The sequence below is a fragment of the Pterocles gutturalis genome, unplaced genomic scaffold (assembly GCF_000699245.1).
Source record: "Pterocles gutturalis isolate BGI_N339 unplaced genomic scaffold, ASM69924v1 scaffold18285, whole genome shotgun sequence".
NCBI classification, from domain to species: domain Eukaryota; kingdom Metazoa; phylum Chordata; class Aves; order Pterocliformes; family Pteroclidae; genus Pterocles; species Pterocles gutturalis.
The window spans coordinates 92602-115566 of NW_010141351.1; the positions used below are offsets into that span (position 1 = coordinate 92602).

The following is a 22965-nucleotide window of genomic DNA, read 5'->3' on the forward strand; positions in this document are numbered from 1 at the left end:
CTTTAGGCTGTCTTCTTTCTTGCTCTAACACACCTAATGCACCAGCAGGAGAGACTGACACCTCTGAGGCCAATGCAGAAGCTTTCATTATTCCTTTGCTCTGCATGGTGGCTCCTTTCCATGTGCTCCCTAAGGTTTTATAGCCACTATTTCACATTCATATATCATGGGCCACTCAGCAGCAATACCTGCATTGATTTAATTTCATCAGAAGTGCTAGATGTGGAAGAGATCTATGATGGGATCCAGCTGCTCCTCCTGAGAATGCAAGCATTGCATTGCATCCTGTTTGCTTGGTGGCCTCCACCATTTTCCTTCTGTGATGTCTCTTAGGAGCAATACTTTCATATTACTCTGTCTGTGATATCTCTGTCTTGGTCCTGTCCCTTTCCTCTTTTATATCTCCTTACATAACTTGCCAAATTTTGCTGTCTGACCCATTGCAGAGCCTGGCAGAAAACTTTTCTTTCACCCGCCCCTGAGCCAAACACCACAAATTAAACTGCCAGTCTTTCCTCTGAACTGAATTCTCTCAGTCACTTTATATTGATTTTCTCTGCTTTCCCTCCAACTCCCTGGTCTGAAATGTACCACGCTGAATGACGCAGGTGAGGAACTGCTGAGGAATGGAGAGGCATTGTCATCTCCTGGCTCCCTCATCCACACCCTTGCAAAGGTAGCCTGAATACTCTGTCTTTTTTTAAACACAGGCTGGTGAAGCTACTGACCTGGGCATTGGCCTGCAGGTGAGTCTGGAATGAACTGTCTCCCCTTGTCTGTAATGGGGTAACATCCACTCGCTCTAGTGAGTTGTGGTGTGTTATGCACTGGAGGTGAGTGATCCTCATGTTGGCTAAATTCATTGTGATGTGAACTGGCAGATTTTCAAGCAACTCTAAGTGTAAGTTAACATAAAAACCCCTTCTGAGTTAGTGCTATCAGCTATGATACAAAAGGGGCTGATGGCAGGTATTAGCCTCATTCAGTGTCTCAGGATATAACTTGAAAGTGGGCATCAGTGTCACATTATATCAGTCTGAAGTGGATGACAAATTGGGGAAGGTGTGGGAGGCTGAGACGACGCTTTCTGAGCAGCAGTCAGGACAAAGAAACAAGTCAAAGGAACCCAAAGAAGATCAAAATCTAGACAGGGATTTACACTGGAAAAACTTTAAGGGAGCTTCATCTGAATTGCAGATGTGCAGTAAGAGACACTTGGAAGATGGCTGAACTAGGATAACCTAGGAGTGAACACAGCTGGGAAATGAGACAAGAATTTATCTAGACATCATGTCAGAAAGGCCAACAATACTAAACTGCATTAGCAGATCTGAAAAAAAAGGGGGGCAGTGGCTCTATATATGACTGTGTTGTGACCACATCTGAAAAAGTGCTTTTAGCAACCTATTACCAAGATGGCATGGACTGACCTTGAAAAACAGAAGAAAATTGATTTGGGGAACTGATGTTTCAGGAATTGTGAAGAGGTAATGTATGCATGAACTCTGTCAGGCCTACAGTTACCATAAGCAATTGCAAGCAATTAAGAAGGGGAAGATTTAGCCTGAATAGAAGGAAAATGTGTTCATATATTCAAAGCAGCAAGGAGCGGAAGGGCTTATTTAGTATAACCCAGCAGAGTCTAAGAAGGATGGAGCTGAACAATACGAAAAAGTAATACAATGGACTGCTTCCAAGCAGTGAGATCTATTAAAAGATTAAGCCATCTCTAAGAAAATGGTTGGTTTCCGAGAAGGCTGGACAGCTTTCTGCAGAAGACAAAGCTTATGTTTTCCCCTTCCCCAGCATCCTAGAAGACACCGCAGAGGGCCCTCTATGTCTGGCTCACAGGGAGCAGCAGCAGCCCTGGAGAAAGGCAGCTCCACTAGGTTTTTGCTGCCTTCACCTAGGCAGAATTTAGAGCAGCAAGATGGGAAAAAAATCAAAGCAGGACCCTCACCTCTCAGATTGCGAATGAAGTCCTCCAGCATCATCTTCCTGTCAGGCTTGATGTTGGGGCTGTACATGTCCGTATTGAGGAGGATGATTGCAAAGGCCAAGATGAAGATGGTGTCCGGGTTGTGAAACTGCTGGACCACATCTGGGTTACACATGCAGTACCTCTGGCTGCAGCAGGAGGGATACACACACTTAACACGGAACATGGAAGTCCTCTGCTTCAGGGTGGCAATGGCTTCATCACAAGTGGATCAAATTCCTCCTTTCACTCCACCTCTCACACAAATGAGAAGGAACTGACTGCTCTCTAAAGGCAAATTTACCCACCAACGGCTGAAGCAGGCCACTGAAACTTCAGCCTTCTTGTCCTCAGGAACCAAAAGAGCAAGTGAGACTAGAGAGAACTACTCAGGCTGGTGTAAGGGTGATATAGGAGGTTTCTACTCCAGTCTGCCTTGCTAAGGGCACCAAGGGAGCAACACAGCACCCCTGAAAGCCCCACTGCTGCTCTTCCTCTCAGTCACTGATGAACAGGGAGACCCTTGCTGGCAGACATGTCAGGACTAGCCTCAGTCTGGCCCTTTGTGTCTTCATGCCACTGAACATCTGACAAGGACATGGCTCTGCCACATCAGTGGTACAGAGGACTCTGTGCTTCAGAAGCCCCTCCATGATCACCTTCTTTGGAAGGGAGGTCCCTGGCCATTCACTCTATGGCTGCTACATGTTTTCTGCCTTGAGCGTGCTCTCTGCTTCCACCTGGTTGCAGCAGTGGGGCTGCAGGGCTCATTCTCTTACCTGAAAGCCTCGATTAGCCGCTCAACCTTCTGTGCCTCCCCCTGCACGCGGATGTGGGCCTGGAATTTCCGCAGGGCTTCATCCAGCTCCATGCCTGAGAAGTCCATCTCGTCCACCACGCAGCTGTGGGAGGGGGACACAGCCTTCATCAGCACCTCCTCCCACAGGGTATGCAAAGCAGGCTCCTTCACTGTGGTGCCAAGGCTCAGTCCGTAAGGGCAATACCATGGGAGAGGGCCTGAGACATCACTACAGCTGCCCAGATTATAGTTAAAATGGGCAGTAATTTCAGACAAGTGATTCCTGCATTCTACAGCAGGTGAGCAATTCTTGTGCCTAACCAAATATATATATATATATGCATGTGTGTGTATATACACCTTGATATATATATATAATGCACATAGAGCATTTATATTTACATATACATATACAGAGAAGGTATATATATATATGTATTGATACTTATCTGTATCTGTATAAATGCAGGTATCTAGACATCTATATTGACATATATATTTAAACACCTATATCAGTACCAATATCAATATAGATATAGATCCATCTATTTCTGCCTTTCCTACTATCTGGTAATCCTTCACACATTGTCCATTCCTCCCTCTCAGCACACGCACTTGTTCACTACCTGCTTATGCATCCTTCTCTTATCTTTAGTCGCTGGGCTGTTCCTGCACTTGTCTCCTCACCTTCCATTCTGATCAGTATACATCCCAATTTACAATCCATACCTTCTTCACCATTCTTCACTCCCACTCAACCACTGCAGCAACAATGTTCATTATGTCTTTAAAGACAAGACCCAGTTGAGAGAAAATAGAAAATTGAAGCTGTTGTACAGAAATAACATTCCAACTTCAGCTGGCTTGTAACATCAAGGGTGGGTAAAACTCTGCCCATGTAGTCAAATACCAGGAGTCCCCAACAATTCATTCTGTCCAAACTCCTATTAATTTTATACATTACTACCCATTACACACAATCTTCCATTTCCACCATAATTCAGTGCCATGCTTTCCTGTTATCTGCTGGAAATCCTTCACCTCACACATTTGGTATTGCTTTTCCTTTCACAGTGATGCACTGCACACTGGTAATTCATAGCCTACTTAGATACTCAAAGAAGAGGATGCCACCTCTCTTGTTTACCACTAAAGCATTCTCAGCTTATAAAAGTTCTATTGTTAGCCTCCAAAACCAACTACTATAATTCTTACTGTTTGTATTAGTCAAATAACCTAGTTCTTCTTAATTTTTTCTGCATGGTATTTTGGTAATTTGTAATGACAACACCTTCCCCCTGTGGCTTCAGCACATTTCGTTAGCATATTCCTACCTTTTGTGTCCAGGTCATGACTGCAAGCATTAATCAAAAGACTAGACTCAGAAAACTCTGCTCATAACCTCCCTTAGGTCCAGCTTCACACTTCATCTGAGTATGTAGGCACTAATATCTGCATCAGCCAATTATCTTCCCCGTTTATGATTCCTCTGTTAATTTCTCTCTCTTCCACTCTCAACTGACAATTTCTCATGTCAAATGCTTTGCTGAAGTCCAGAATTACCTTCTGCATGTCCCTTGTCTAGAAAACCAGTTATTTTAAAAAGAAAGACATTGAATTAATCTACTCTCCACTGCCTTTGGTATGTACCACTTACCTTCCTGTCTGCCATTATTCTTTCCCATAAATAAATTCTCAAAGCTGACATTCTGTCTGACAGACCAAGAAATTCACAGGTGACAAAAATCCCATTTTCCTTAAGCCTTCCTTAAATACAAAGTTACTAATTTGCTAATCTTCAGTCATATGGCACCTTGACATTACAAGTCTATTAAAAATTCAAGGACTTCATATTTTCTGCTTCTATATACCTTGGATGCTAATTCTGCCTCCCCCTTACCCCCTTTTAGTTCATCCTCTGTATTGTGTTTGGTTTGCTCTCTCGTGTTGTAAAGGACAAACTGACTAAATTTAAGGTTAGGAGAAAATTTTCCCAAGACAGTTTTTCTGGGACTGCATGACGAGCAGTACAGTGAAAACAGGGGGCGGGGATTAGGTATCTTTTGGATCCTTTCATTTCCCAGGATTATCTGGAGATTTTACCAAACAAACCTCTGCTAATAAAGGGATGTGCTGTCATCAGTTTATTTTTCTTCCTTTCAGTGATAAACTGGAGATGTGTCTGTTGGTCTTTTCTATAGTGCTGCAGTTTGCTGTAGGCTGTTGGGAAGTGTTTTGTGTGCTAGGTTGTTGAATGTCATAGGCAGCCTTGCTAGAATGCAAATCTATTGCATGATGTCTCAGATGGGTGAGGGACAGGGTTCAAATGCTCAGAGACATCTCTCCATTCCTCTATTCCCCTACTGATTCAAGAGTTAAGATATCATTGCTTAACCGGAGTGACACCCACAGAATAACTTACCAAGAGCTCTGTTTGAACTCCAACTGAGGTTGGATTTGTTACAACCTCAACTAGGAAATGAGGGCTCTTTCCCAGTAGGAACAACTGGTGAGGAGCAAAGGCAGAGAAGCAATGGGGCTGCTCTCACAGGAAATCTTACATCAAATCTTTTTTTTTTTCCTCTTCAAGAGGTGGACTGCAGAAACACTCACAAATGGTTTCTGGCAACAGCAAATACTTCGTCCACAGCCTCTTTCCTTTGTTATTTACATTTTTTTCATAGTTATACTCACATGTCCCTTGAGTTGACATCAACACATTCTGCTTCTTCGAATTTATCTTTGATAGTAAGAAAAGTTTTTCTCTGGTTAGTCATTATTGTGGTCACAGCTGCAACCACCTCTGCAGTTGGACTTTTGTTATTATTTTTTAATCTTTTCCAATACATGACGTTTCTCAGCATTGACCCCAATGATTTTTCTGTTATTGTCTCCTTTCAGACGTGTGAAAGCAGAGTCCTTGCACACACCAGTAAGACCTGTTGAGGTCACCTTAGTAACCTCAATCCACCAGCATTAAATCAAGTATCTTTCACTCCCTCCCTCATTGATCAATCCTTGCCCCTCTACACAGTCTGCTCTAACACATCCGCCTCTTTGTGTACAAATCTCAAATAATAAGTCAGTGCCCTTGATAGAGAAAGCGTCAAGTCTTTATTAGGACAAGTAGGACAAGGCAGCCCTTTTCAAACTCAAACAGGCATTGCTACATGAGTTATGCTCAGCTTGTCCTTTGTCTTTCATGGACTCACAGATGCAGGTTTACTTTGTAAATTCTAAGATGAACTCCTGGGAGTCCCTTCCATTTGTTTCTCAGCCCAAAGAAGGGTGCCCCCTGTTCTGCTTCCTGAGAAAAATTGACTAGGCAGAAAGGACGGGTTAGGAAGAAAGTTTGACTCAAGCAAAGTCAGCCTGAGCTTCCGTTTGTTTTATCTGACAAAGCTTGTGCCAAAGACCTAGACGACCCATCAGGCATGCTGCTACTTTCTGCTGCTAGACAGACAGAAAGAATGGTGGATCATAGTTGTCTGATATTTTTTGTGAGCAAACTTGACAAAGCAAAGTCCATTCAAAGAGCCAAAGAGCCTTGTTCCATGGGGCTGCCATGTTCCTGCTCCTCTTCTAGGTGGCTACAAGTTTTGCTGCCTTGCCTGACCTCAGATTCCTGTACAGACTCTCATTAACTTTCCAAATGCACTGTGCTGCCTATGTCAGAACTCCCCTGAAATGCAATGCAACTTTTCTTTGTGAAACCAGAGCAAGGAGGTCTTTTCTTTCCAAGGTGGAGACCCTGGAAGCTGACATAGAATATCTTGGCAAGTATACTGCGAGAAGTACATCGATCTCATCAGCCTCCAAAGCTGCAATGTAAAAGGCAGTGTAACAGCATGCATGAGAGGGGTGTCTCTCCCCAGAACTGGATTTGCCAATGTAAGAGACAAAGGCTTTGCTGAGAGTGGATGGCTCTCTGCATCCAAGGAATAAACCAGCAGCTTATGTGCATGTGCCAAAACCAGACTGAGTTTGTTTTTCCACAAACAGCAGAATGCCTGTGAGGTGCCTGTTCCAGGACCACCAGGAGGCCAGAAGGATAAGTAAGGAGGGCCAGAGTAATCACCTTATAAAATCTCCCCCTTTTTCAACTCTTTCCTCCCCACAGACTTGCAACAAGCCACATGAATTGAGCTGACAGTGCATCTAGAGGTACATTTAGTCCAGCACCTGCAGGGACAGGACTTTGGATGTTTGGATCATGTTGCTGAAGTGATCAGGAAAAGTGCTGACACCCTGCCCCATAAACAAGGTGGTGGAGTTTGAGGCCTCTTGTGCCACCTGTATACGTGGGGAGTATGGCATGTCCTGAGGCACTCCGCAGACAGGCACCTCACAACTGCAGAGAACTGCACGCCAGGTGCCCGGTGACAGGACCAAAGGGTGGCCTCCTAGTTGGAGCATTTTTCTTATCTATTATTTCTGTGGCAGCCGTGCTGCCTCCTAGGCTGCAGGGCGTAGAACCCCCCAAAAGGAGGTGGACATAGTGGCATCAGAGCTGCAAGGATTTAGTGCAGGGCTCTAAGCACGGCAAAAAAACCTTGTGGCAAAAGGCTTCAGTGAAGGCAGGAAGCAGCTGTATTGTGTGGGGCTGGCATCTGCTTGCCCAAGTGTAATGACCTATTTTCCTGTTTTTCCGCTCAGGTGACAATGCAGCAGGAGCTGGGCTGCAACTAAAAGTGTCTGTAATGAACCTGCAGCCCACACTTAGGGAAGGAGCAAGAGGGTGGCAGCCAGGTGGAAAGTTTAAAACCACAAGGCACAAAGATATTAACAAAAAACATCCCTCTACTCAGCTTCCCTAACCCTACAAAAGCTTTCTGAAGATGAACCAGGCTTAAGGTGGACTGCAGAGGAAGAGCTCAGCTCCCTGTGAGGAGGCTGCCCTGTATGTGTTATTTGAGGCTCACAGAAAAAAGAGCAAGCAAGACTCACTGATTCCTTGCACTGGTAGCACAGGCATGTGTCCCAATCCTGCCCTACATGCCCTCCTTCTGCAAGGGTCTCTACAACAGAGACCATGGCCCACACCAGTCTCCCCTTTGTGAGGGATGCTGCACTACAGGTATTGCCTGTTTTTTTCTGGGGCTGAGTCATTCCTACCTGACCTCCCAGGCTTGTTGGTAGTTCACATGGCTACTCACTTGGATATCCACTCCTTACTAAGTGAGAAATTGCATAGTGTACTATGCCTTGGACCAGAGCTGCCTTCCAAGGTGGAGAGCTGTTCCCACTCCAGGCACATTGGCCATGCAGGAGAGGGTTCTACCCAGCCTTCATCTTCACCTCCAATTGGGAACCCTTGTCCGCCAAGGGACAAGGGAAACCACTATTTCCCTGAGCACCTAGCCAAGTTCAAGCTGCACCTTCAGCCTTTGCAAGCCCATCATGGGAAAGCTGCTCTTGATCACAAGTTTGATCTGTGCCACAGCTCTGCTTGCAGCAGGAGGTCAGAACTGCCTAGCATGTTCTTCCCTCTGTCCTGTTTCCATCACATCATTATCTATTGCTCAAACCCTCCTGTAATGCAAGTCCCCTGTTGATCCTCTATAATGTCCTCAGTGAGAAGGGGAAGGGAGGCTAGTTTGGACTAACCTGCCAAGTTCACTCTAAGAGGAATCTAACACTTCTTTGAGAGACATCCTCTTTGCTGGGCTCCCAGCTCTGCACTTACACTCCTAAGAGCAGCTTTTCTCTCCCTGACTTCCCATGAGAGAAAGAGAAGACAATACACTCTTGACAGACACGAGAGCTGCTCACTCACAAGGGAGAGGGTGTCTAACAGCAACCTACAGTCTAACACCAACCAGCCCCTGACTCAGCACAATGTCTCCTCTGGTTGAATCCCTGCCCCTTTCTCCTCAGACAGCAAATGCACCAGGAGAGCCACTTCTGCACTTTCAAGACCCAAAACCCGAACACAAACCATCCAGTACAAGCAGCACTGCCAACTCCATTCATGGCATCACTCACATTACCTTGTTCCTGAATGAACTATAAATGGAAGCAATTCCTGAGTCAGAAACAGGTGGAAGAGAAGAATGAACTAAAGTGAAGGGAAGTATGAATGAAGGAGAACAAAAGCAAAAAATAAACACAGAATGAAGAGTGCACAAAAAGAAATAAACAATACATCTGAGCATGTAATACAAAAGAAAGGAATGAAGAAAGGACACAAGAACGATGATGTAGCTCATAGTAAAAGTGTGTGTTAATGTCTTGGGCCTGACTTTTTGTTACTTTTGAAAGTAACAAAATTATTTTTCTGCAGTACTTGCCAAGATTTGATAAAAAATGCTCTGTACCAGATCAGTGCTTTAATGGTCCAGGCTGCCTCTCTACAGCTGTATTCCTTGGACCGGTAAACACTGAAACCCTGGGGTAGGTCCCCAGTGACAACTCCCAGCTGGTTTCGGGGCAGGTTGTGGAAGCAGATTCGCGGGAGAAGAGGCTGGAACTTACTGTGGGATGCTGGATCACAGTGAGTGGTTGTTACTGTGGGATGCTCAAAATTGGTTACAGATGGGATTTATCCCCTGTAACATAAAATATCTAAAAGCTAGTTGTCCAGCCTAAACTAGCACATTAAGAAAAACAACACTCTTGAGGGGGTCTGTGTTTCCCCATTGACTAAAGGAATTCATAAATTGATAGAAGACACTAAACTTGGTGTTGGCTAAAAACAGGTGAGATAAATCCTACTTTTAAAGATTGAAGCCTTTTCTGCAAGAGAAAATGACATACTGTGTCTCCCTAAGGCTTGAGCAGCTTAGAGTTATCAAAGGATGTGTGCCAACTATAGTCACACACTGTTGAAAATCCCCTGCTGTCTCCCTTGTTCCTCTGGCTAGAATGTATAGTTACTTGTGAGTTATCCATATGCCCTTTCTGGGTTCCAAGAAAATAAGTTAAAGGCTGAAAGACAGAGTAGAAGAATGGAAGGGAGAATAGAATTTCAGGGCTTTTAAGTGCTGGGCACACAGGTGTGGGAAGGCAAAATAGCATAAAAAAGATGCTCAGTCTTCATACTGTGCTTACTCTCACTCACCCCCCCTGCCCATGTACATAAGAGGCTTTGCAACCAGCATGGCACTTTTCTGGAGTTTTGCATTTACTAGGTGGGCAGTAAAGAGGGATCATCTTCACAGTGCCAAATGCCACTGTGCTCTCCTGAGCTCTGTTGCCTGACTCCAGGAACAGGCAATGGTTGGCTTGTTTATCAGCTAGCATAGCTTCAATATCCATGGAAGACAAGATAAGTTCGCAGAGTATAGACTTATGGCTGGACTTACAGCTGAGTCTGTAGTTTGTAACCTGGGCAGCTCTGCCCCGCCTCCAAATGCACAAGGGAGGCTGACACTTTTGCAGATGTTTTAAAAGCTGTCCTATTATTTATTCATGCAGTTGGGTTAATTCAACCTGGTTGCAATAGAAACAATGCTTACAATACACAATTCTAACACAAGTTTTCATATTGAGTGAAAGCTAAACTAACACAGCAAGTGGCATCAATAATTGAACTTGCTTTCAGGAGGGAGAGGATGGGCCAGGAAGGCTCCAGAGCCAGGTCTGGGATATGACAGAGCAGAAACATCTCCCCCTGCACACAGGCTTGGTCACCGCAGGTGGTCAGTGGCTGTCCAACAACTACTGCCTGCTCATGGACACCCTGCCTGGGCATTTGAACTTGCCAGGACCAGTAGTGCCTGTTCTTCTTCTACCTACTTGGGCCACAAAAATGACTGTGGCATTGGGCAAACTGTGCAGATGTAGGAGGTATCTGGTCTGCCACATGCTCTCCAGCAAATACCATGTACCCTAACACTGGCTTGCTAAGTGTGGGTAGATGTGAGGTCTGTGAGACAACCCTTGCAAACTCCATTCTCCCAACCTATGTCAGTGTTCCTGAGATAATTTGATTAGAGTAGGATGGGGAATTAGAACCAGACTAGGTCTTAGACAGTTCTAGAATGACAAAAGGTCTTTGAGCTGCCTCTTGCACCTACACTAGCAGCTCAGAAGTTGTGACTAGCCCTTGAGCTACAGTGCACTGGAAATGCCAGCTCACTGCACTACACTGCCAGCCCTCTTCTTCCTGCAGCATGGACAGGAAAAATATCCAGGATGACAATCTTGGGTCAGAATTTCTCCTGGCAGTGCCTTGTTTCCATACATGTCACACCGCTGGGTGTGCAGTCATTACCCAGCCAGCTCTCACAAGTAGTTGATGAAAGTTTGCTTGCAAAAACCACCAACCATTGCTATCCCCAAGCTCAGAACTAACACAGGAAGAGAAAGTACCTGCAAACAGCACAGCTACAGCCAGCTGAATGTGTGTGTTTCTCCTTCCTGTTTTAGAACATCTTGTGTATATTTTATATCTACTTTTATTTTTGCCTTTAAGGAAGATGAATCAGCTATTTATTGTGAAGAGGGGATAGCAGCACAGATTGTTAGTGCAAGAACATCATCTATTGCCTAGAGAGATCAGACTCAGGTTTGAACCCTGAATTCAGACTCAGTTGCTTGATATATGTCCATACACACACAGTCCATGTCCAAGATATGTCCATGTACGCACAGCCTCAACAGCTCAGTTGCCATCTTTGAGCCTTGCTTTCTAGACCTGTAAATAGGATGGCAGAGTCACTCTTTCATCGAACATTTGGAGTGCTACATTGAGAGGTGCAGTGGAAACCAAGAGTAACAAGCATGATGGAGTAGGGCCACCTGCTTTAATGGCCCCTCTGGCAACATGCAGACAAGACAAGCAACCACCACATAGCAGCTCCTGGGCATTGAGGCTGGGAGGCAGACACCAAGCTTTGCAGTAGGGACTGTTCCCAGGAGCTGCAAACACAGAGTTTGTAGTCACATGTGAGGCAGAAGAGCATGGTCACTTGCAGGGATGATGACAAGTTTAGGACTACAAGCCTACTACAATAGCCTACTGCTATTGCAATATTTTCCTGTCTGTGCAGAGGCTAGGTTTGGACTTTGGCAGAGTATTTGTCAAGGGAAGCAGCCCACACATTGCTAACTGGAGAAAAAGAGGCAATTACTTTTAATTGCAGCTCTCAGCATGAAGAGACTGGAGAGAACATGTATCTTGTTGCTGGCCAAATCAATATCCATACAGTATATTAAAAAAAAAGAGCTGGACTGAAGGTCAGGTACCTGCAGTAATAAGCAGCAGCAATTGCAAAAAATTTTAAAATTTGGGCCCAGATTTGGCTCTTGAACTGGCATACTCCAGTCTTTCCCTGAAGTAGAAGTGGTGTGTGTACTGGATTCAGGGTTTCCATTTGGCTTGTTTCAAGAGAAACCACTGCAAAATTCAAGACAGATAGAGAACATTTTGGAGAATGGGAGAATACAATAAAGGATCCAGTGCAAAGGACTTCCTGCCTAATCAAAAGGCAGCTCTCACTAAGAACTGTGCTTCTGCCTAGTAAAAGAAAGACCCAGTTGAGTGCTGGTCATCCCTTGAAACAGGTCTCTGAATGAGCTCGTTGCCCCCTGACTACACAGGTCACATCACCCTGCACAGCAGCCCTCACATTCACATTCTGGTGCAAACCCGCCCTGCTTTCACTGTAGCCATTCTCAGGGGGAGAGGGGTGGTGTCTCCTATTCCTGATGTCCTCTTTTTATCATAAAGCGAGCTGTGCTTCCTCCTTTTCCCTCATGAAGTATATCAGGACCAAGCAGGAAACAAAGGCTCATCTCAGTTCCCCAGGCCCATCTTTGCAGAAAGCCTGTGATCTTAGACAATGCTCACAACAGGTAAGATGCTTTGCTTCCCAACACTTCACACCCTGCTCCTGCAATGCTGGGGGCTGACAAGTTAGCAATAGTTATAATGTGGAAGGCAGAGCAATAGGCAAGTGCAGAAGTAGTACAGGCCTCGGGTATTCACGGGATTTTGCAGCCCAAATTGCAAGACCTGAAAGACGAGAGAGGTGTAGGCTGAGAGATGCATGGCTTGTGTGACCAGGAGAGGAACACGGTGACAGAACCGAAGGGAACAATCCAGCAAAGGCAACCACTGAAGAGAAGCAGGGAGGAAACCTGAGATCTTGTTCAGAAAATGGACAGCTCACCCCGTTGTAGTTTTTAGAGCGGGGATGTTCCTCAGTGCTCTGTGATGGCAGTGGTAATGATAAACCCTTAGTAGCATGCTTCCTCATGCAGGCCTCTTCATTGCCACAAACAGGACCAATTCCCCTCTTATCATCCCCCGTAGTGCAGCTGGACAAACTGAAACGGCCACCCATCTCAAAACTGGACAGAAAGAGAACCAGGTGTGGAGCCAACATTTGCTGCTCCCTGCTGGTCTCACAGCAAGGAGCAGATATTTTTTTCTCCTCTTCCTCTCTTAGTGTTTCCCAGAAAGCATCAGAGGTGCTTCATCTGGATGGGGTGAGATGTCAGTCACAGAGTTTCCCAGCCGCAAAACCTCTCAGCATCACTAGTTCTACCACCCAACAGTGCTGAGCTCCTGCTAGATGATCACAGACCCTCTGAGGAGAGACTAAAATGAAAGGGCTGCTGATAGAGAGAAACACATTGCTGGGAAATGCATTGAGAGGTGGCAAACAGGGAGTGGGAATGGTGAAGTTCCTGCAGAGTGGGGATAGAGGAGCATGGAGGACAGGGACTTGCTGGTGCTACCAGAGGCAGAGTGGGTTGGCATCTCCTTTACACTGCAGGGAAGAGGGGAAGAGGTTTCCACACTTACTCCAGGACGTCCCTGTTGAACTGTTTCTTGCTGTTGCCCAGGAACTCCCCAATCATCTGGCGGCTGAGGCCCTTCCGCTGGAGCAGGAAGTGTGCCACCCCGATGGGGGTGTCTGGGATGAAGCCTCGGGAGATCAGGAACTGGATCCCTTTGTCTGGGTTTCTGAAAGAGAAGGACAGAGACATGGTGAGTTTGCATGATCTCTTTAAGGCATTATTGCCTCTGGCTCACCTTGTGGCTTGCAGCAATGCAGCCCTCAGTAACTGCGTGAGCTCCTATGAGTTCATGTGTGTGGCAGGGATGGGACTGGTGTGGGCAGGGAAAAGTGACTTGGGGGAGTCCCTCCCAGTTTCCACTGAGGACAAAAGGATGCCATGGGACCTGCTGTGTCACTTGCAACACCTGCTGTCACCTGGCAATCACAAGTACCATCCCACTGCTACAAAGGATCCTGCTGCACCATACCAGCTTCATCAGTGACTCTCTTCTGCCATCCATCTGCTCCAGATTCAAAGGCTCTTGTATTCTCCCTGCCCCAGCTTGGTTTGTTTATGGTCCCTGTGAGGACATGATTAGACTGTGTGTCACACACACAGCACAGGAAATATCAGCACATTCAGCTGCTTCAAATACAGCTAACAGAGAGCTGTCCCCAAGGACCAGGGGTGAGAGCCGGGTGTATGACCCTCTGCTTTAGGGAAGCTGGGGTTGCACCTTCCGTAGGGCAGACAAAGGCAAAGAGAAAAACGGGGCTGTGAAGAGACTTAGGAGACGTTGCTGTCCTGGTCTATGGGCAAATGAAGCTCAAGACACAAAGGGGGATAACCACAGGTGGGCACTTTTTCAGTAAAAAAAATAATTCTCTATTTCATACATTTTTAGTGCTCAGTGTTGAGTGACACTTTCTGTCTTCCTCACCTGAGCCTGGTGCTGGCTGCCTGAACTGAAATCCCATGCTCAGATTTGCTTATCTCTTCTTCCACTTCCCCCACCCTTAGCTGTGTTGTTCTTCCCTTCTCTATTGATTTACCCCCTCAGGCAGAAATCTCTGTGTGTGGGTGGATGAGAGCATACACCTGGAGAATGCCTTGTCAGAGCTGGGAGAATGCTGCGTGCAGCTCCCAGACAGAGGGTTTTTCTCCCTCTGTGGCTGTGAGTGCCTCTCTGAGAATGGGCCGGGTGCTGAGTGGGCCTGACTGCCTGGTTGTGGGACTGATTTTCTGCTTGTTAATGTGCCAGTGTCTGTGCCCGCATACACAGCTCCTGGGGGGTAGTGCATGTCTCAACAAGCACACATGTTTGTGTGTGTCTACGTCCTGTACATGCAGATTTCTCATGCACCATACATATTCATCAGAGCCCATGTGTCTGCATATTTTGGCTTTCTCCTCATGTTTCCTATTAGCACACATGCTTCTGTGTATCCTGGGAGTGGCTGTGAGTCTATGTGGTGCCTGTCCCACACTACAGACAGGAATGAGTGTGGATGTGTGTACTGGGCAGGAGGTTTTCTTCCTATATTTCAGTCTGCCCCACTGGAGGGTGTCTGTCATGATAGACTCTTTCTGAGGGGAATTAGTGCAATGCCAGGGAAGATTTCCACATTCCTTTGGTTCTCTGAGCTGGCAAGTGGGGAGAGGTAAGAGGGTAGCTTCTTCATGAAAGGATGCCATACTTCCATCATTAACACAAATTCAGGGATCTTTGTCAAGGCTCAAGGAGTGAGTTTGCTCAGGCAGTTTCCTGGGGTGAGGAAAGGATAGGATGATATCTCAGAGCTCGTGAATGCATGATATGCACAGACTGTGACACTGTCAGGTGGTGAAAGATGTGGGTGAGCAACATATGTCTAGCTAGAAGGGGATCAACATTCAGGAGAATGGCCTGCTCCTTACAGGGGCTTCATGGGTATACAAAAAGTACATGGGCTTGAAATAGTTCTGCTTACTCTGTAATGTCACAAAGAAAATACCCTGGGCAGTGTGGCATCCCTGGGGAGAGCAGCTGGGAGAAAAGTTAGTCCATTAAATTTATGAACAGGATTGCTGCAAGATCTGATAATGAAAAACCCAGGCCTTCTTCAGGGAAAAGCAACAGTGCACCTTCTGTATTATCACACAGATCTCGTGGTTCACCTTTAAAGAGCACAGGCAAAGTTCTTTGCTGAGTGCAAAGGTCATATGGTCAGGACTAAAGTCAAGCTAAGCAACAGAGATTCATAAAATGCACCTCCACCTGCACACTTTGGTATTTGGCAAGGGACAGTGTGGTATTCACAGCATGAGAATGATCTTAGCTACAACAGTGTGACTCCAAAGCCACTGGACTGACTTTGTATTTGCTCCAGGGGAGCTGAGCTGAATATGGCCAGAAAAATGCAGCTCACACACTGGCATGGATGTGAAGATTTCAGTAGAGATGTCACACACAATGCAAGAGGATTTAGGATAAAACAGTCCAGCTGTGACAGCCGTCCTGCATTGCCTTGACTATAACTCAAATATACTTGCATATACTATTCTTCCACTAATAGCAGCCTTTCATGTTTTCCCTGGAATTCAATTTGTTCTCCACAAAATCCTGAGAGCAATACAGCACCTCTGCCACTGAACACCTGCAGATGTATCCCATGTACTGCAGCATTCAGCTTTTACCCAGATGTGCAGCAGGCAACTCCACTTCCATCTCTCCTCAGCCTGGTCCCTGCTATTTTCTTTAGTGTTGCAGGGGTGTTAAGCACGGCCAGCAAATGCTGCGGGATTCCTCACGTCCTGCTGGCTTTCCCTCTGCCCACGCAGCCAGCTGCCCACACACACTGAGTTATTACAGCAGCGCTGCATAACGAAGCACTCTCTGTTCCAGGGATTCCACCCCCTCACTGTGGAGTGGGGATGGGGAAAGTTGCCACAGCATCAATGTGTTCCCAGAGGCCTGCTCTGAGCCAGACCACTGCTTTCTGAAAAAGCAGCACAAGGCTGGATAGACTATCTCAGCTGCTGCCAGCAACTGGAGGCTTTCAGCTCTTGGTCCAGGGGAGGGGAGCGGTCAGCAAAAAGGATGTGCACACATGGCCACACAGCCTCAGCTCCATGCGCTACGGGTTGGTGCCCACATCACAAAACCTACAGTGATAAACTGGCTCCTTGCTAGAAATTGACAGGGAAACAACCAAATAACTGCAGAAAGCTGAATGGCCTTCCCAGCCCCTTGGACGGAGGGGCACTATGGTGTCACAAAGGGAGCCATGTGTCCCTTAGATCGCACTCAGAGAATAAAGAAAAGGCTTCAGTCCCCCGAGCTAACCAGTCAGTTCCCTCCCTCCCTGTCCTCCAAAATTTTGTCAAGAAAGCTGAGCCTTACAGGTTACCGCACGCTATTTCAGCAGCTAGTTTCAAGGGAGTAGGAGGCCTGTCTAAGAAGTTGTCTTTTGGAGCTCCACAGTAAGTCTTCTATCCCACAGGGACCTGCAAGATGCAGTGAACCCAGGTCACTGAGTGAAGGAGGATGGCAGAACTTCTTCCCCAAAACAGACCTGGCGCTGCTCATCTGTCACATGAATGTGTGCCAGGCAGACTGGGGGAGGAGGAGAGGCTGCGAAAAAGCCTTTTCACTCCTGCTTTATCTTCACATCAGTGCTCATGTCAACTGTGCAGGAACCAAAGGAAAACACGCTGGGCAGAGGGGCTCCGGCCAAGAATGGCTGAGAATACTGAAACACCTAGTAGCACGGATGTGACCCCCCCGTCCCCCTCCAGAACTACACCTATCCCAACACAAAAAGGGATGTGACCCCCACGTCCCCTTCCAGAACTACACCTATCCCAACACAAAAACCAAAACATCTGTGTGGACCTGGAAGTATCTCTGTCATAATCAACCCTTAGCTCTGTCTGGTGCCTACCTACTCCTGTTCCAGCCTGCTTGTGTCCATCAGGCAAATCTGTGTGCATCCAGAGCCTGACTTTGATATATACAGATGGACCCACTTGCTCACACCTGATCTCAGAGCTAGTAAAATGTCCTCATTAGTTCTGTAAGTCCCAAATCTGTCTGCTCTAACATCACTTCAGTTCTGGATGTGCTCTGAGCACAGCCTTAAAAACCTCTCTTGCAGGTTCCTGCTTCCTGTAGTCACAGCCTCCAAAATACACATGTATAAATCCTGTGTGTTGTCCCCTTGTCTGTGAAAAACTTCTGCTTAGGACAGCATAACCTTTAGTCCTAGCTCTGACCAAAAGGCCCATGCTAATATGTGTCAAAACATTCTTCTAGCATGGGTGCATTACATCCCCAGCATCTTCATCAGGGGACTCAAATGGAAACCAGCATAAAATGAGAGTGTGATGATGGAGCAAAACCCAGTATTTCTCATGGCTTGTTTTGATGAGAAAAGTATCATTGAAAGGCAATGAGCAAATTGAAAGCTCCTTACAGGAGCTCAGCTGCTTTCTGACAATCCAGAATAGACTATGTGTGACCCCTCAAGTTAACCTCTTCTGATCGTAATCCTGGGCTGCTCTGCTTTTGCTTTCATACCTACGCCTTTTCGTAGGATATCAGACTCAGATGTGTGAGAGACAGCGATGACTAAACCTGGTATCTCAGGTGAAAATCTACCCAAATACCATAAGGAAAATGACAGCCAGAGCACTCATACTGGGTAGCTAAGCTCAGCTCTACCTCCGTCTCTCTCTCTTTACTTGGAAATGCCCCATGTTAAGTAACCAGGGCCAGGTTTACAGTCCCAGCTATGCTTGTTCCTTTGCAACAGGGTGGAGCAAGAATCCTAGATCCCAGGCTCAGCTGCTGAATGACAAATGGACAGCAACTGGGACTGAAGGTTCAGAATTCAGGAGAGCGTGGGCACTACTCATAGGGCACTAGGCTTGTTCCTCTGTTGGGCAGATCAGGACAGCACTTGGGGGACTTTAGGGAAAAAAGCTTCTGGGCAGTCAACTTGTGGTCTGCATTGCATACCCAGACGATCATGTCCTTGATTACGAAAGAACTTCCCTGGAGATGGATCTAGACCAAGAGCCTGCCCATCCCCTGTTCCTGTGAGACATGAAATAGGCTGGGAAACATGAAAGAAGAAGAGTCACTTACATATTAAATAGGTTCAGCCCAATGCGGTAGAGGCGCTTCCTCATGGTGTCTGTGGACAGTGTGGGGGACTTGCAGCTAGCTGGGTTCTCGCAGTGGTACCTTGGAAGGCTGAGGATCATGGCCTGCAGCGCTTCCTTTGAGGACACCTCAGAGGCTGACTTGGCTGAAGTGGAGGTGCTGCTGCTGCTCAGCTGCTCTGAGTTGTCTGCATTCTCAGACTCAGAGCCTTTGCTTTGCCCTGTCTCGTTGCTAGCATCAAACTGGAGCTTCTGCACTGCCATCTGTCCAGGCTCAGCACTGCTGTCTCCTGTGCCGTTAGTGCTGACATTCACCTCGGTGAAAGTGTGGCTGTTCTGAGCTTTGGACTCAGGTGAGCTCTCTGGGGCAGCCGGTGGTTCACTGGCTTCTCCCTCCCCTTCTCCTGAGCTTTCTTCAGCCTTGGTAGCTTGAGAGAGCTCAGCCTGGGCATTGCTGCTGAGGCAGTTTGCCATGGACACCGAGGTAGATGATGAGACAGAAATGTTCTTGTTGTCAATCTGGACTGTGACATCTCGAAAAGCCATCATGAGAGTGCTGCTGCTCTTGGGTAGGGTATCTGTCAGGAGCCCTTCCTCCTTCTCCTTGTCCTGCAGCTCACCTTCTAAGTCTTGGTTTGGTTGCATTGAGCTGGCACTGAAGGTCTCCCTTATCTGGTATGAGCCTCCATCTTGCAGTGAGCACATGGTCTTCAGACTCCAGGTACTGAGGGCATCATCAATAGATTTGGCCAGGGACTGAACTTGTTCCGTGAAGGAGTCCTCCAGCTCGGTCAGTGCCCCACTGATTGTGGCTGGCAAAGATGGGGACCTCACCAATGGGATGCCCACAAAGTTGTACCCTTCCACCAGGGCTTTCTCAGCGGAGAAGCTCTCTGAGTTCTGGACCCGGACTTTTCTCAGAGAGATGCGGCGTGGCATGCGGCTCTCTAGCAGTGAGTTGCGGATCTTCTCAAAATTCTTGCTGAGCTGGTACTGCCGGAAAGCAGTCTGGATGGTGCAGGCTGCCCTGCGAGATACGAGGTGACCGCCATATTTGTGCTCTAGCATTTCGATCTGAAAGACATGTAAACAGGAGATGTTTTTTGCTGATTGACTTATGATGGCTTTCTGTTACCCCTGTTCCTACACTGATTAGTCTGTAATGACTGTTAGAGGCACTTCTAACACTGAATTATCTTTTTATTGTACTGCCATGCCCCTGATTTCAACAGAAGGCCCTGCTTTGGGCATGGCTGGCTAAAGCATCAGTACTGTGAGTTTCCTCACACTTGTAACATGATCATGCCTCTTCCTAGAGTGCCAGCCACACAAGCCAGAGCCTGGAGGTGCCCTTCCCTTGCAGACCCACTTCTGATGGCCTTTAGAGGAAGCTCATCACTGTAAATGCAGTGTTCCAGCAATGTGTCTTCCTGCTCAGCAGTGCTCTGGTAATGTCAAGCATCATCCCTTGCCTCAGAGTGTTCCTAATGCTCCTCCCCTCCTTAGTCACTTTACGAAATATTCTCAGGGAAAGGAGAAACCACTAAGAAAAAGGAACAAAAAGTTAAATTTTAAATGCAGAAAATGCTGTCTTGATCATAGGAGCTAGTGGGAAACATCAGCTTCCATAGAAGTAATTGGAGGCTGGGTTTGTTCAGTATCTTTTAAAAAGCACTCTGAATCCCAAAGTGTCTTCCTTTCTGATATCTGAGTTTTTCAGGTGTCAGCCAGCAGTGAAATGAAAACTAGACAAGAAAGAAAGACTCTCAGTTTTGAAAGGTAAAAAATTCTGATCTTATATGTTGAGACAAGATATTAAGAACAAGTAGAAGGAGGATTTGCTCATTCCTGAGCTGGTAGCAACAGACACACATGGAAATACATACACACACAGCTAAGTGGCATCTCACAGGCTTCAACACAGCAAGTATGTATGGTAATTTCTCTTCCATAGTCTAGCATTTATACTTCCTGGTAACCCCCTCTTCCTCCGTAGCTGGGCCTTCACTAACATGCTGCAGAAGAATGTTAGATGACTTGGTTCCAGTAAGTGACTGACAGTGGACAAGGGGAATAGTGTGAAAATGACGGTGAAGGGATTGAAGAGAAAAAAAGGATGAACTCAAACTACCTTCACTGAGGTACTGGCTGAACTCTACACTGTCGGCACTTCACAGAGCAGAGTGCAGGTGCAGACTGTAGTGTTTATATGCGTGGGTGCACATGTGGAAAACTCCAAAAAAGGTGAAGTGCAGAACTGGGAGTGCTGGTAAAATCAGTCCTGAATTAACAGAAGATTCACTACATCATTCACATGGTGAGTATGAGCTCATTAGCGGATCCAAAGTATGAGTTTTACTGACTGCATCCTTATCCCCAGACACCATCTCTTGCTGGTCCACTACTCACAGGATGAAGGATTGAGCTCACAGAAGATCTGAGTTTAAGTGCAAACTGGTTTTGTAGCCAAAGCGAGACAGGCATGAGCCTCAGCTTGCAGAGTCATGTCATGTCATCTCATCTGCTTCCTTCTTTTCCTTTTTTGTAGCACTACGTAAGTTGCAGATAAAACCATCAGTGAGTGATCTAGATACAAGTGAAGGCCTGGAATGACAGCTGTGAGAAGTGTAAATCACCCTTGGCATCTTTCCAATGCTAACTCCTCTGGAAACAGGGGAAGACGCTACAACCTTGAGAGATGACTGGAAGAGAGGAACAATATGACCCCAGCCATTCTGTCCCTGCACTGGTATCCTAGCTGCTGGAGTAAGTACTGAAGGCTTTGCCCACTGGCACCCCATCACCCCAGGCAGCAACAGGTCTGGCGATCCTGCAGCACCGGAGGGGAGGATGCCATTTCTGGAAGGGAGCCGGCACAGGGTGGGGGGCACATCCTTTCATATTTGCCGTGCTGGAAATGAAGCAGGGACCTTTTGCCTTGTGCTCAAATATAAGGTAAGCTTCTGTTTTCTGTTTGCCTTGCCCTTGAATTCACATCTGTCCAAAGCAAAAATCAAAGCACAGCACTGAGAAAAACTAGCAATTTGCTTAGCAATGGGGTTGGCCACTGTAGCTGTCGAGGCAGCTGGCTCAGAGTTCTGCTTGCCCCTAATTTAAAAAAACATTGCCCTAATATTTGCCCTGCTGCCTTCTCAGAAAGGGTCTGCAGAACTGGTGCTAAAAATCACCCACACAATGACCGTGGATTCAGGTTCATTTACCACAAGACCTGTCAGTAGGCTTAGGATAAACAAGGTCTCTGCTTCTCCCCAGAGTTTGATGTGGTAGGAAAGAAGAATACAGGGACAAGAAGCGATTCTGGGCAGCAAGCAGAAGGGTCTTGTTGGGGTTCTTTGTCTTTCCTTTTCCAAAACGACCATCTTAAATCCCACCATAAAACCAGCAGTCCTGCCACATCTCTTCAAATTTGGCCTCCCTGGAAACAGACTGAGCTGTTCCTACGTCCTTTCTTTCAGGAGGACGGCTCATGCAGATAGATGCAAATTAAACCAATAACCTGCACAGGCCAAATCCAGACAGTTATTACTGGCAACTGACCATGACCACGTACCATAATGGTCTGGTTAATCAAAATGTAGAGTTAATTGTGTTGGGAGGGAAGGAGGAATAAATGGGAGGGACAGACACAGCTATCTGAGGGACAGAATAACAGTAAAATGCAAAATGAGGCAGAAGCAAGAGCCTTATAATTATCTGAGGTTTCCAAGGAGGTGACAGCCATTCTGAAAATATGAAATTCGTATGTTCTGATCTTGTTAGAGGCCAAGACAAGATGTCATTCCTGATCTGAAGTAAAAGGCCAGTTTATCTCATGCAAGGACAGTTCCCGAAAAGGCAGACTTTAATAACTACTAAGAAGAGAGATCCTTCTAAAAGTCTAAAGGAAAAATGCAAGCTGTCAGTAACTTGATAAAACATCACCAGCTTTTTGCAGTCCATTATCTCAGTCCTCCCAAAGGGCTAAGACATTAAGGAGCACAACAAGATATAAAGTGAGAGGATTCCCAACCTAATCTGTTCTCCAGTTCATACCAGGTGTACAAAGAAGGGTTCTGCATGTGGTCCACTGCCATCCGGCCCTGTCCAAAGCAAGGGGAGTCCTACAGTGTCTTGCAGCTGAGATAACAAGGACCGGCGACAAGTCCAAAGACTTGAGAAGTCTGGCAAAGCCAGAAACAGCACATTGTCATGGTTTGGAAACCCTCTCTAGAAGCCAAACACCACAACAACCGCTCGCTCACACTTCCACCTTCCCTCACCTGAGGAAAAGAGATTTGTGGGTTGAGATAAG

The 22965-nt window shown here is 46.5% G+C and overlaps 1 protein-coding gene across 1 annotated transcript in view; it reads right to left on the bottom strand.

Moving 5' to 3' along the window:
* IQSEC3 (IQ motif and Sec7 domain 3) overlaps positions 1–19721 on the bottom strand; it is a 26438-nt gene extending 6717 nt beyond the window's left edge. The window contains exons 1-4 of the mRNA XM_010083998.1: positions 18637–19721; positions 13531–13692; positions 2758–2880; positions 1961–2127 (exon numbers count right to left, since the gene is read on the bottom strand). Coding sequence (XP_010082300.1) covers positions 1961–2127; positions 2758–2880; positions 13531–13692; positions 18637–19721 — 1537 coding nt within the window. The remainder of the gene's footprint in view (positions 1–1960; positions 2128–2757; positions 2881–13530; positions 13693–18636) is intronic.
* Positions 19722–22965: the final 3244 nt, after the last annotated feature.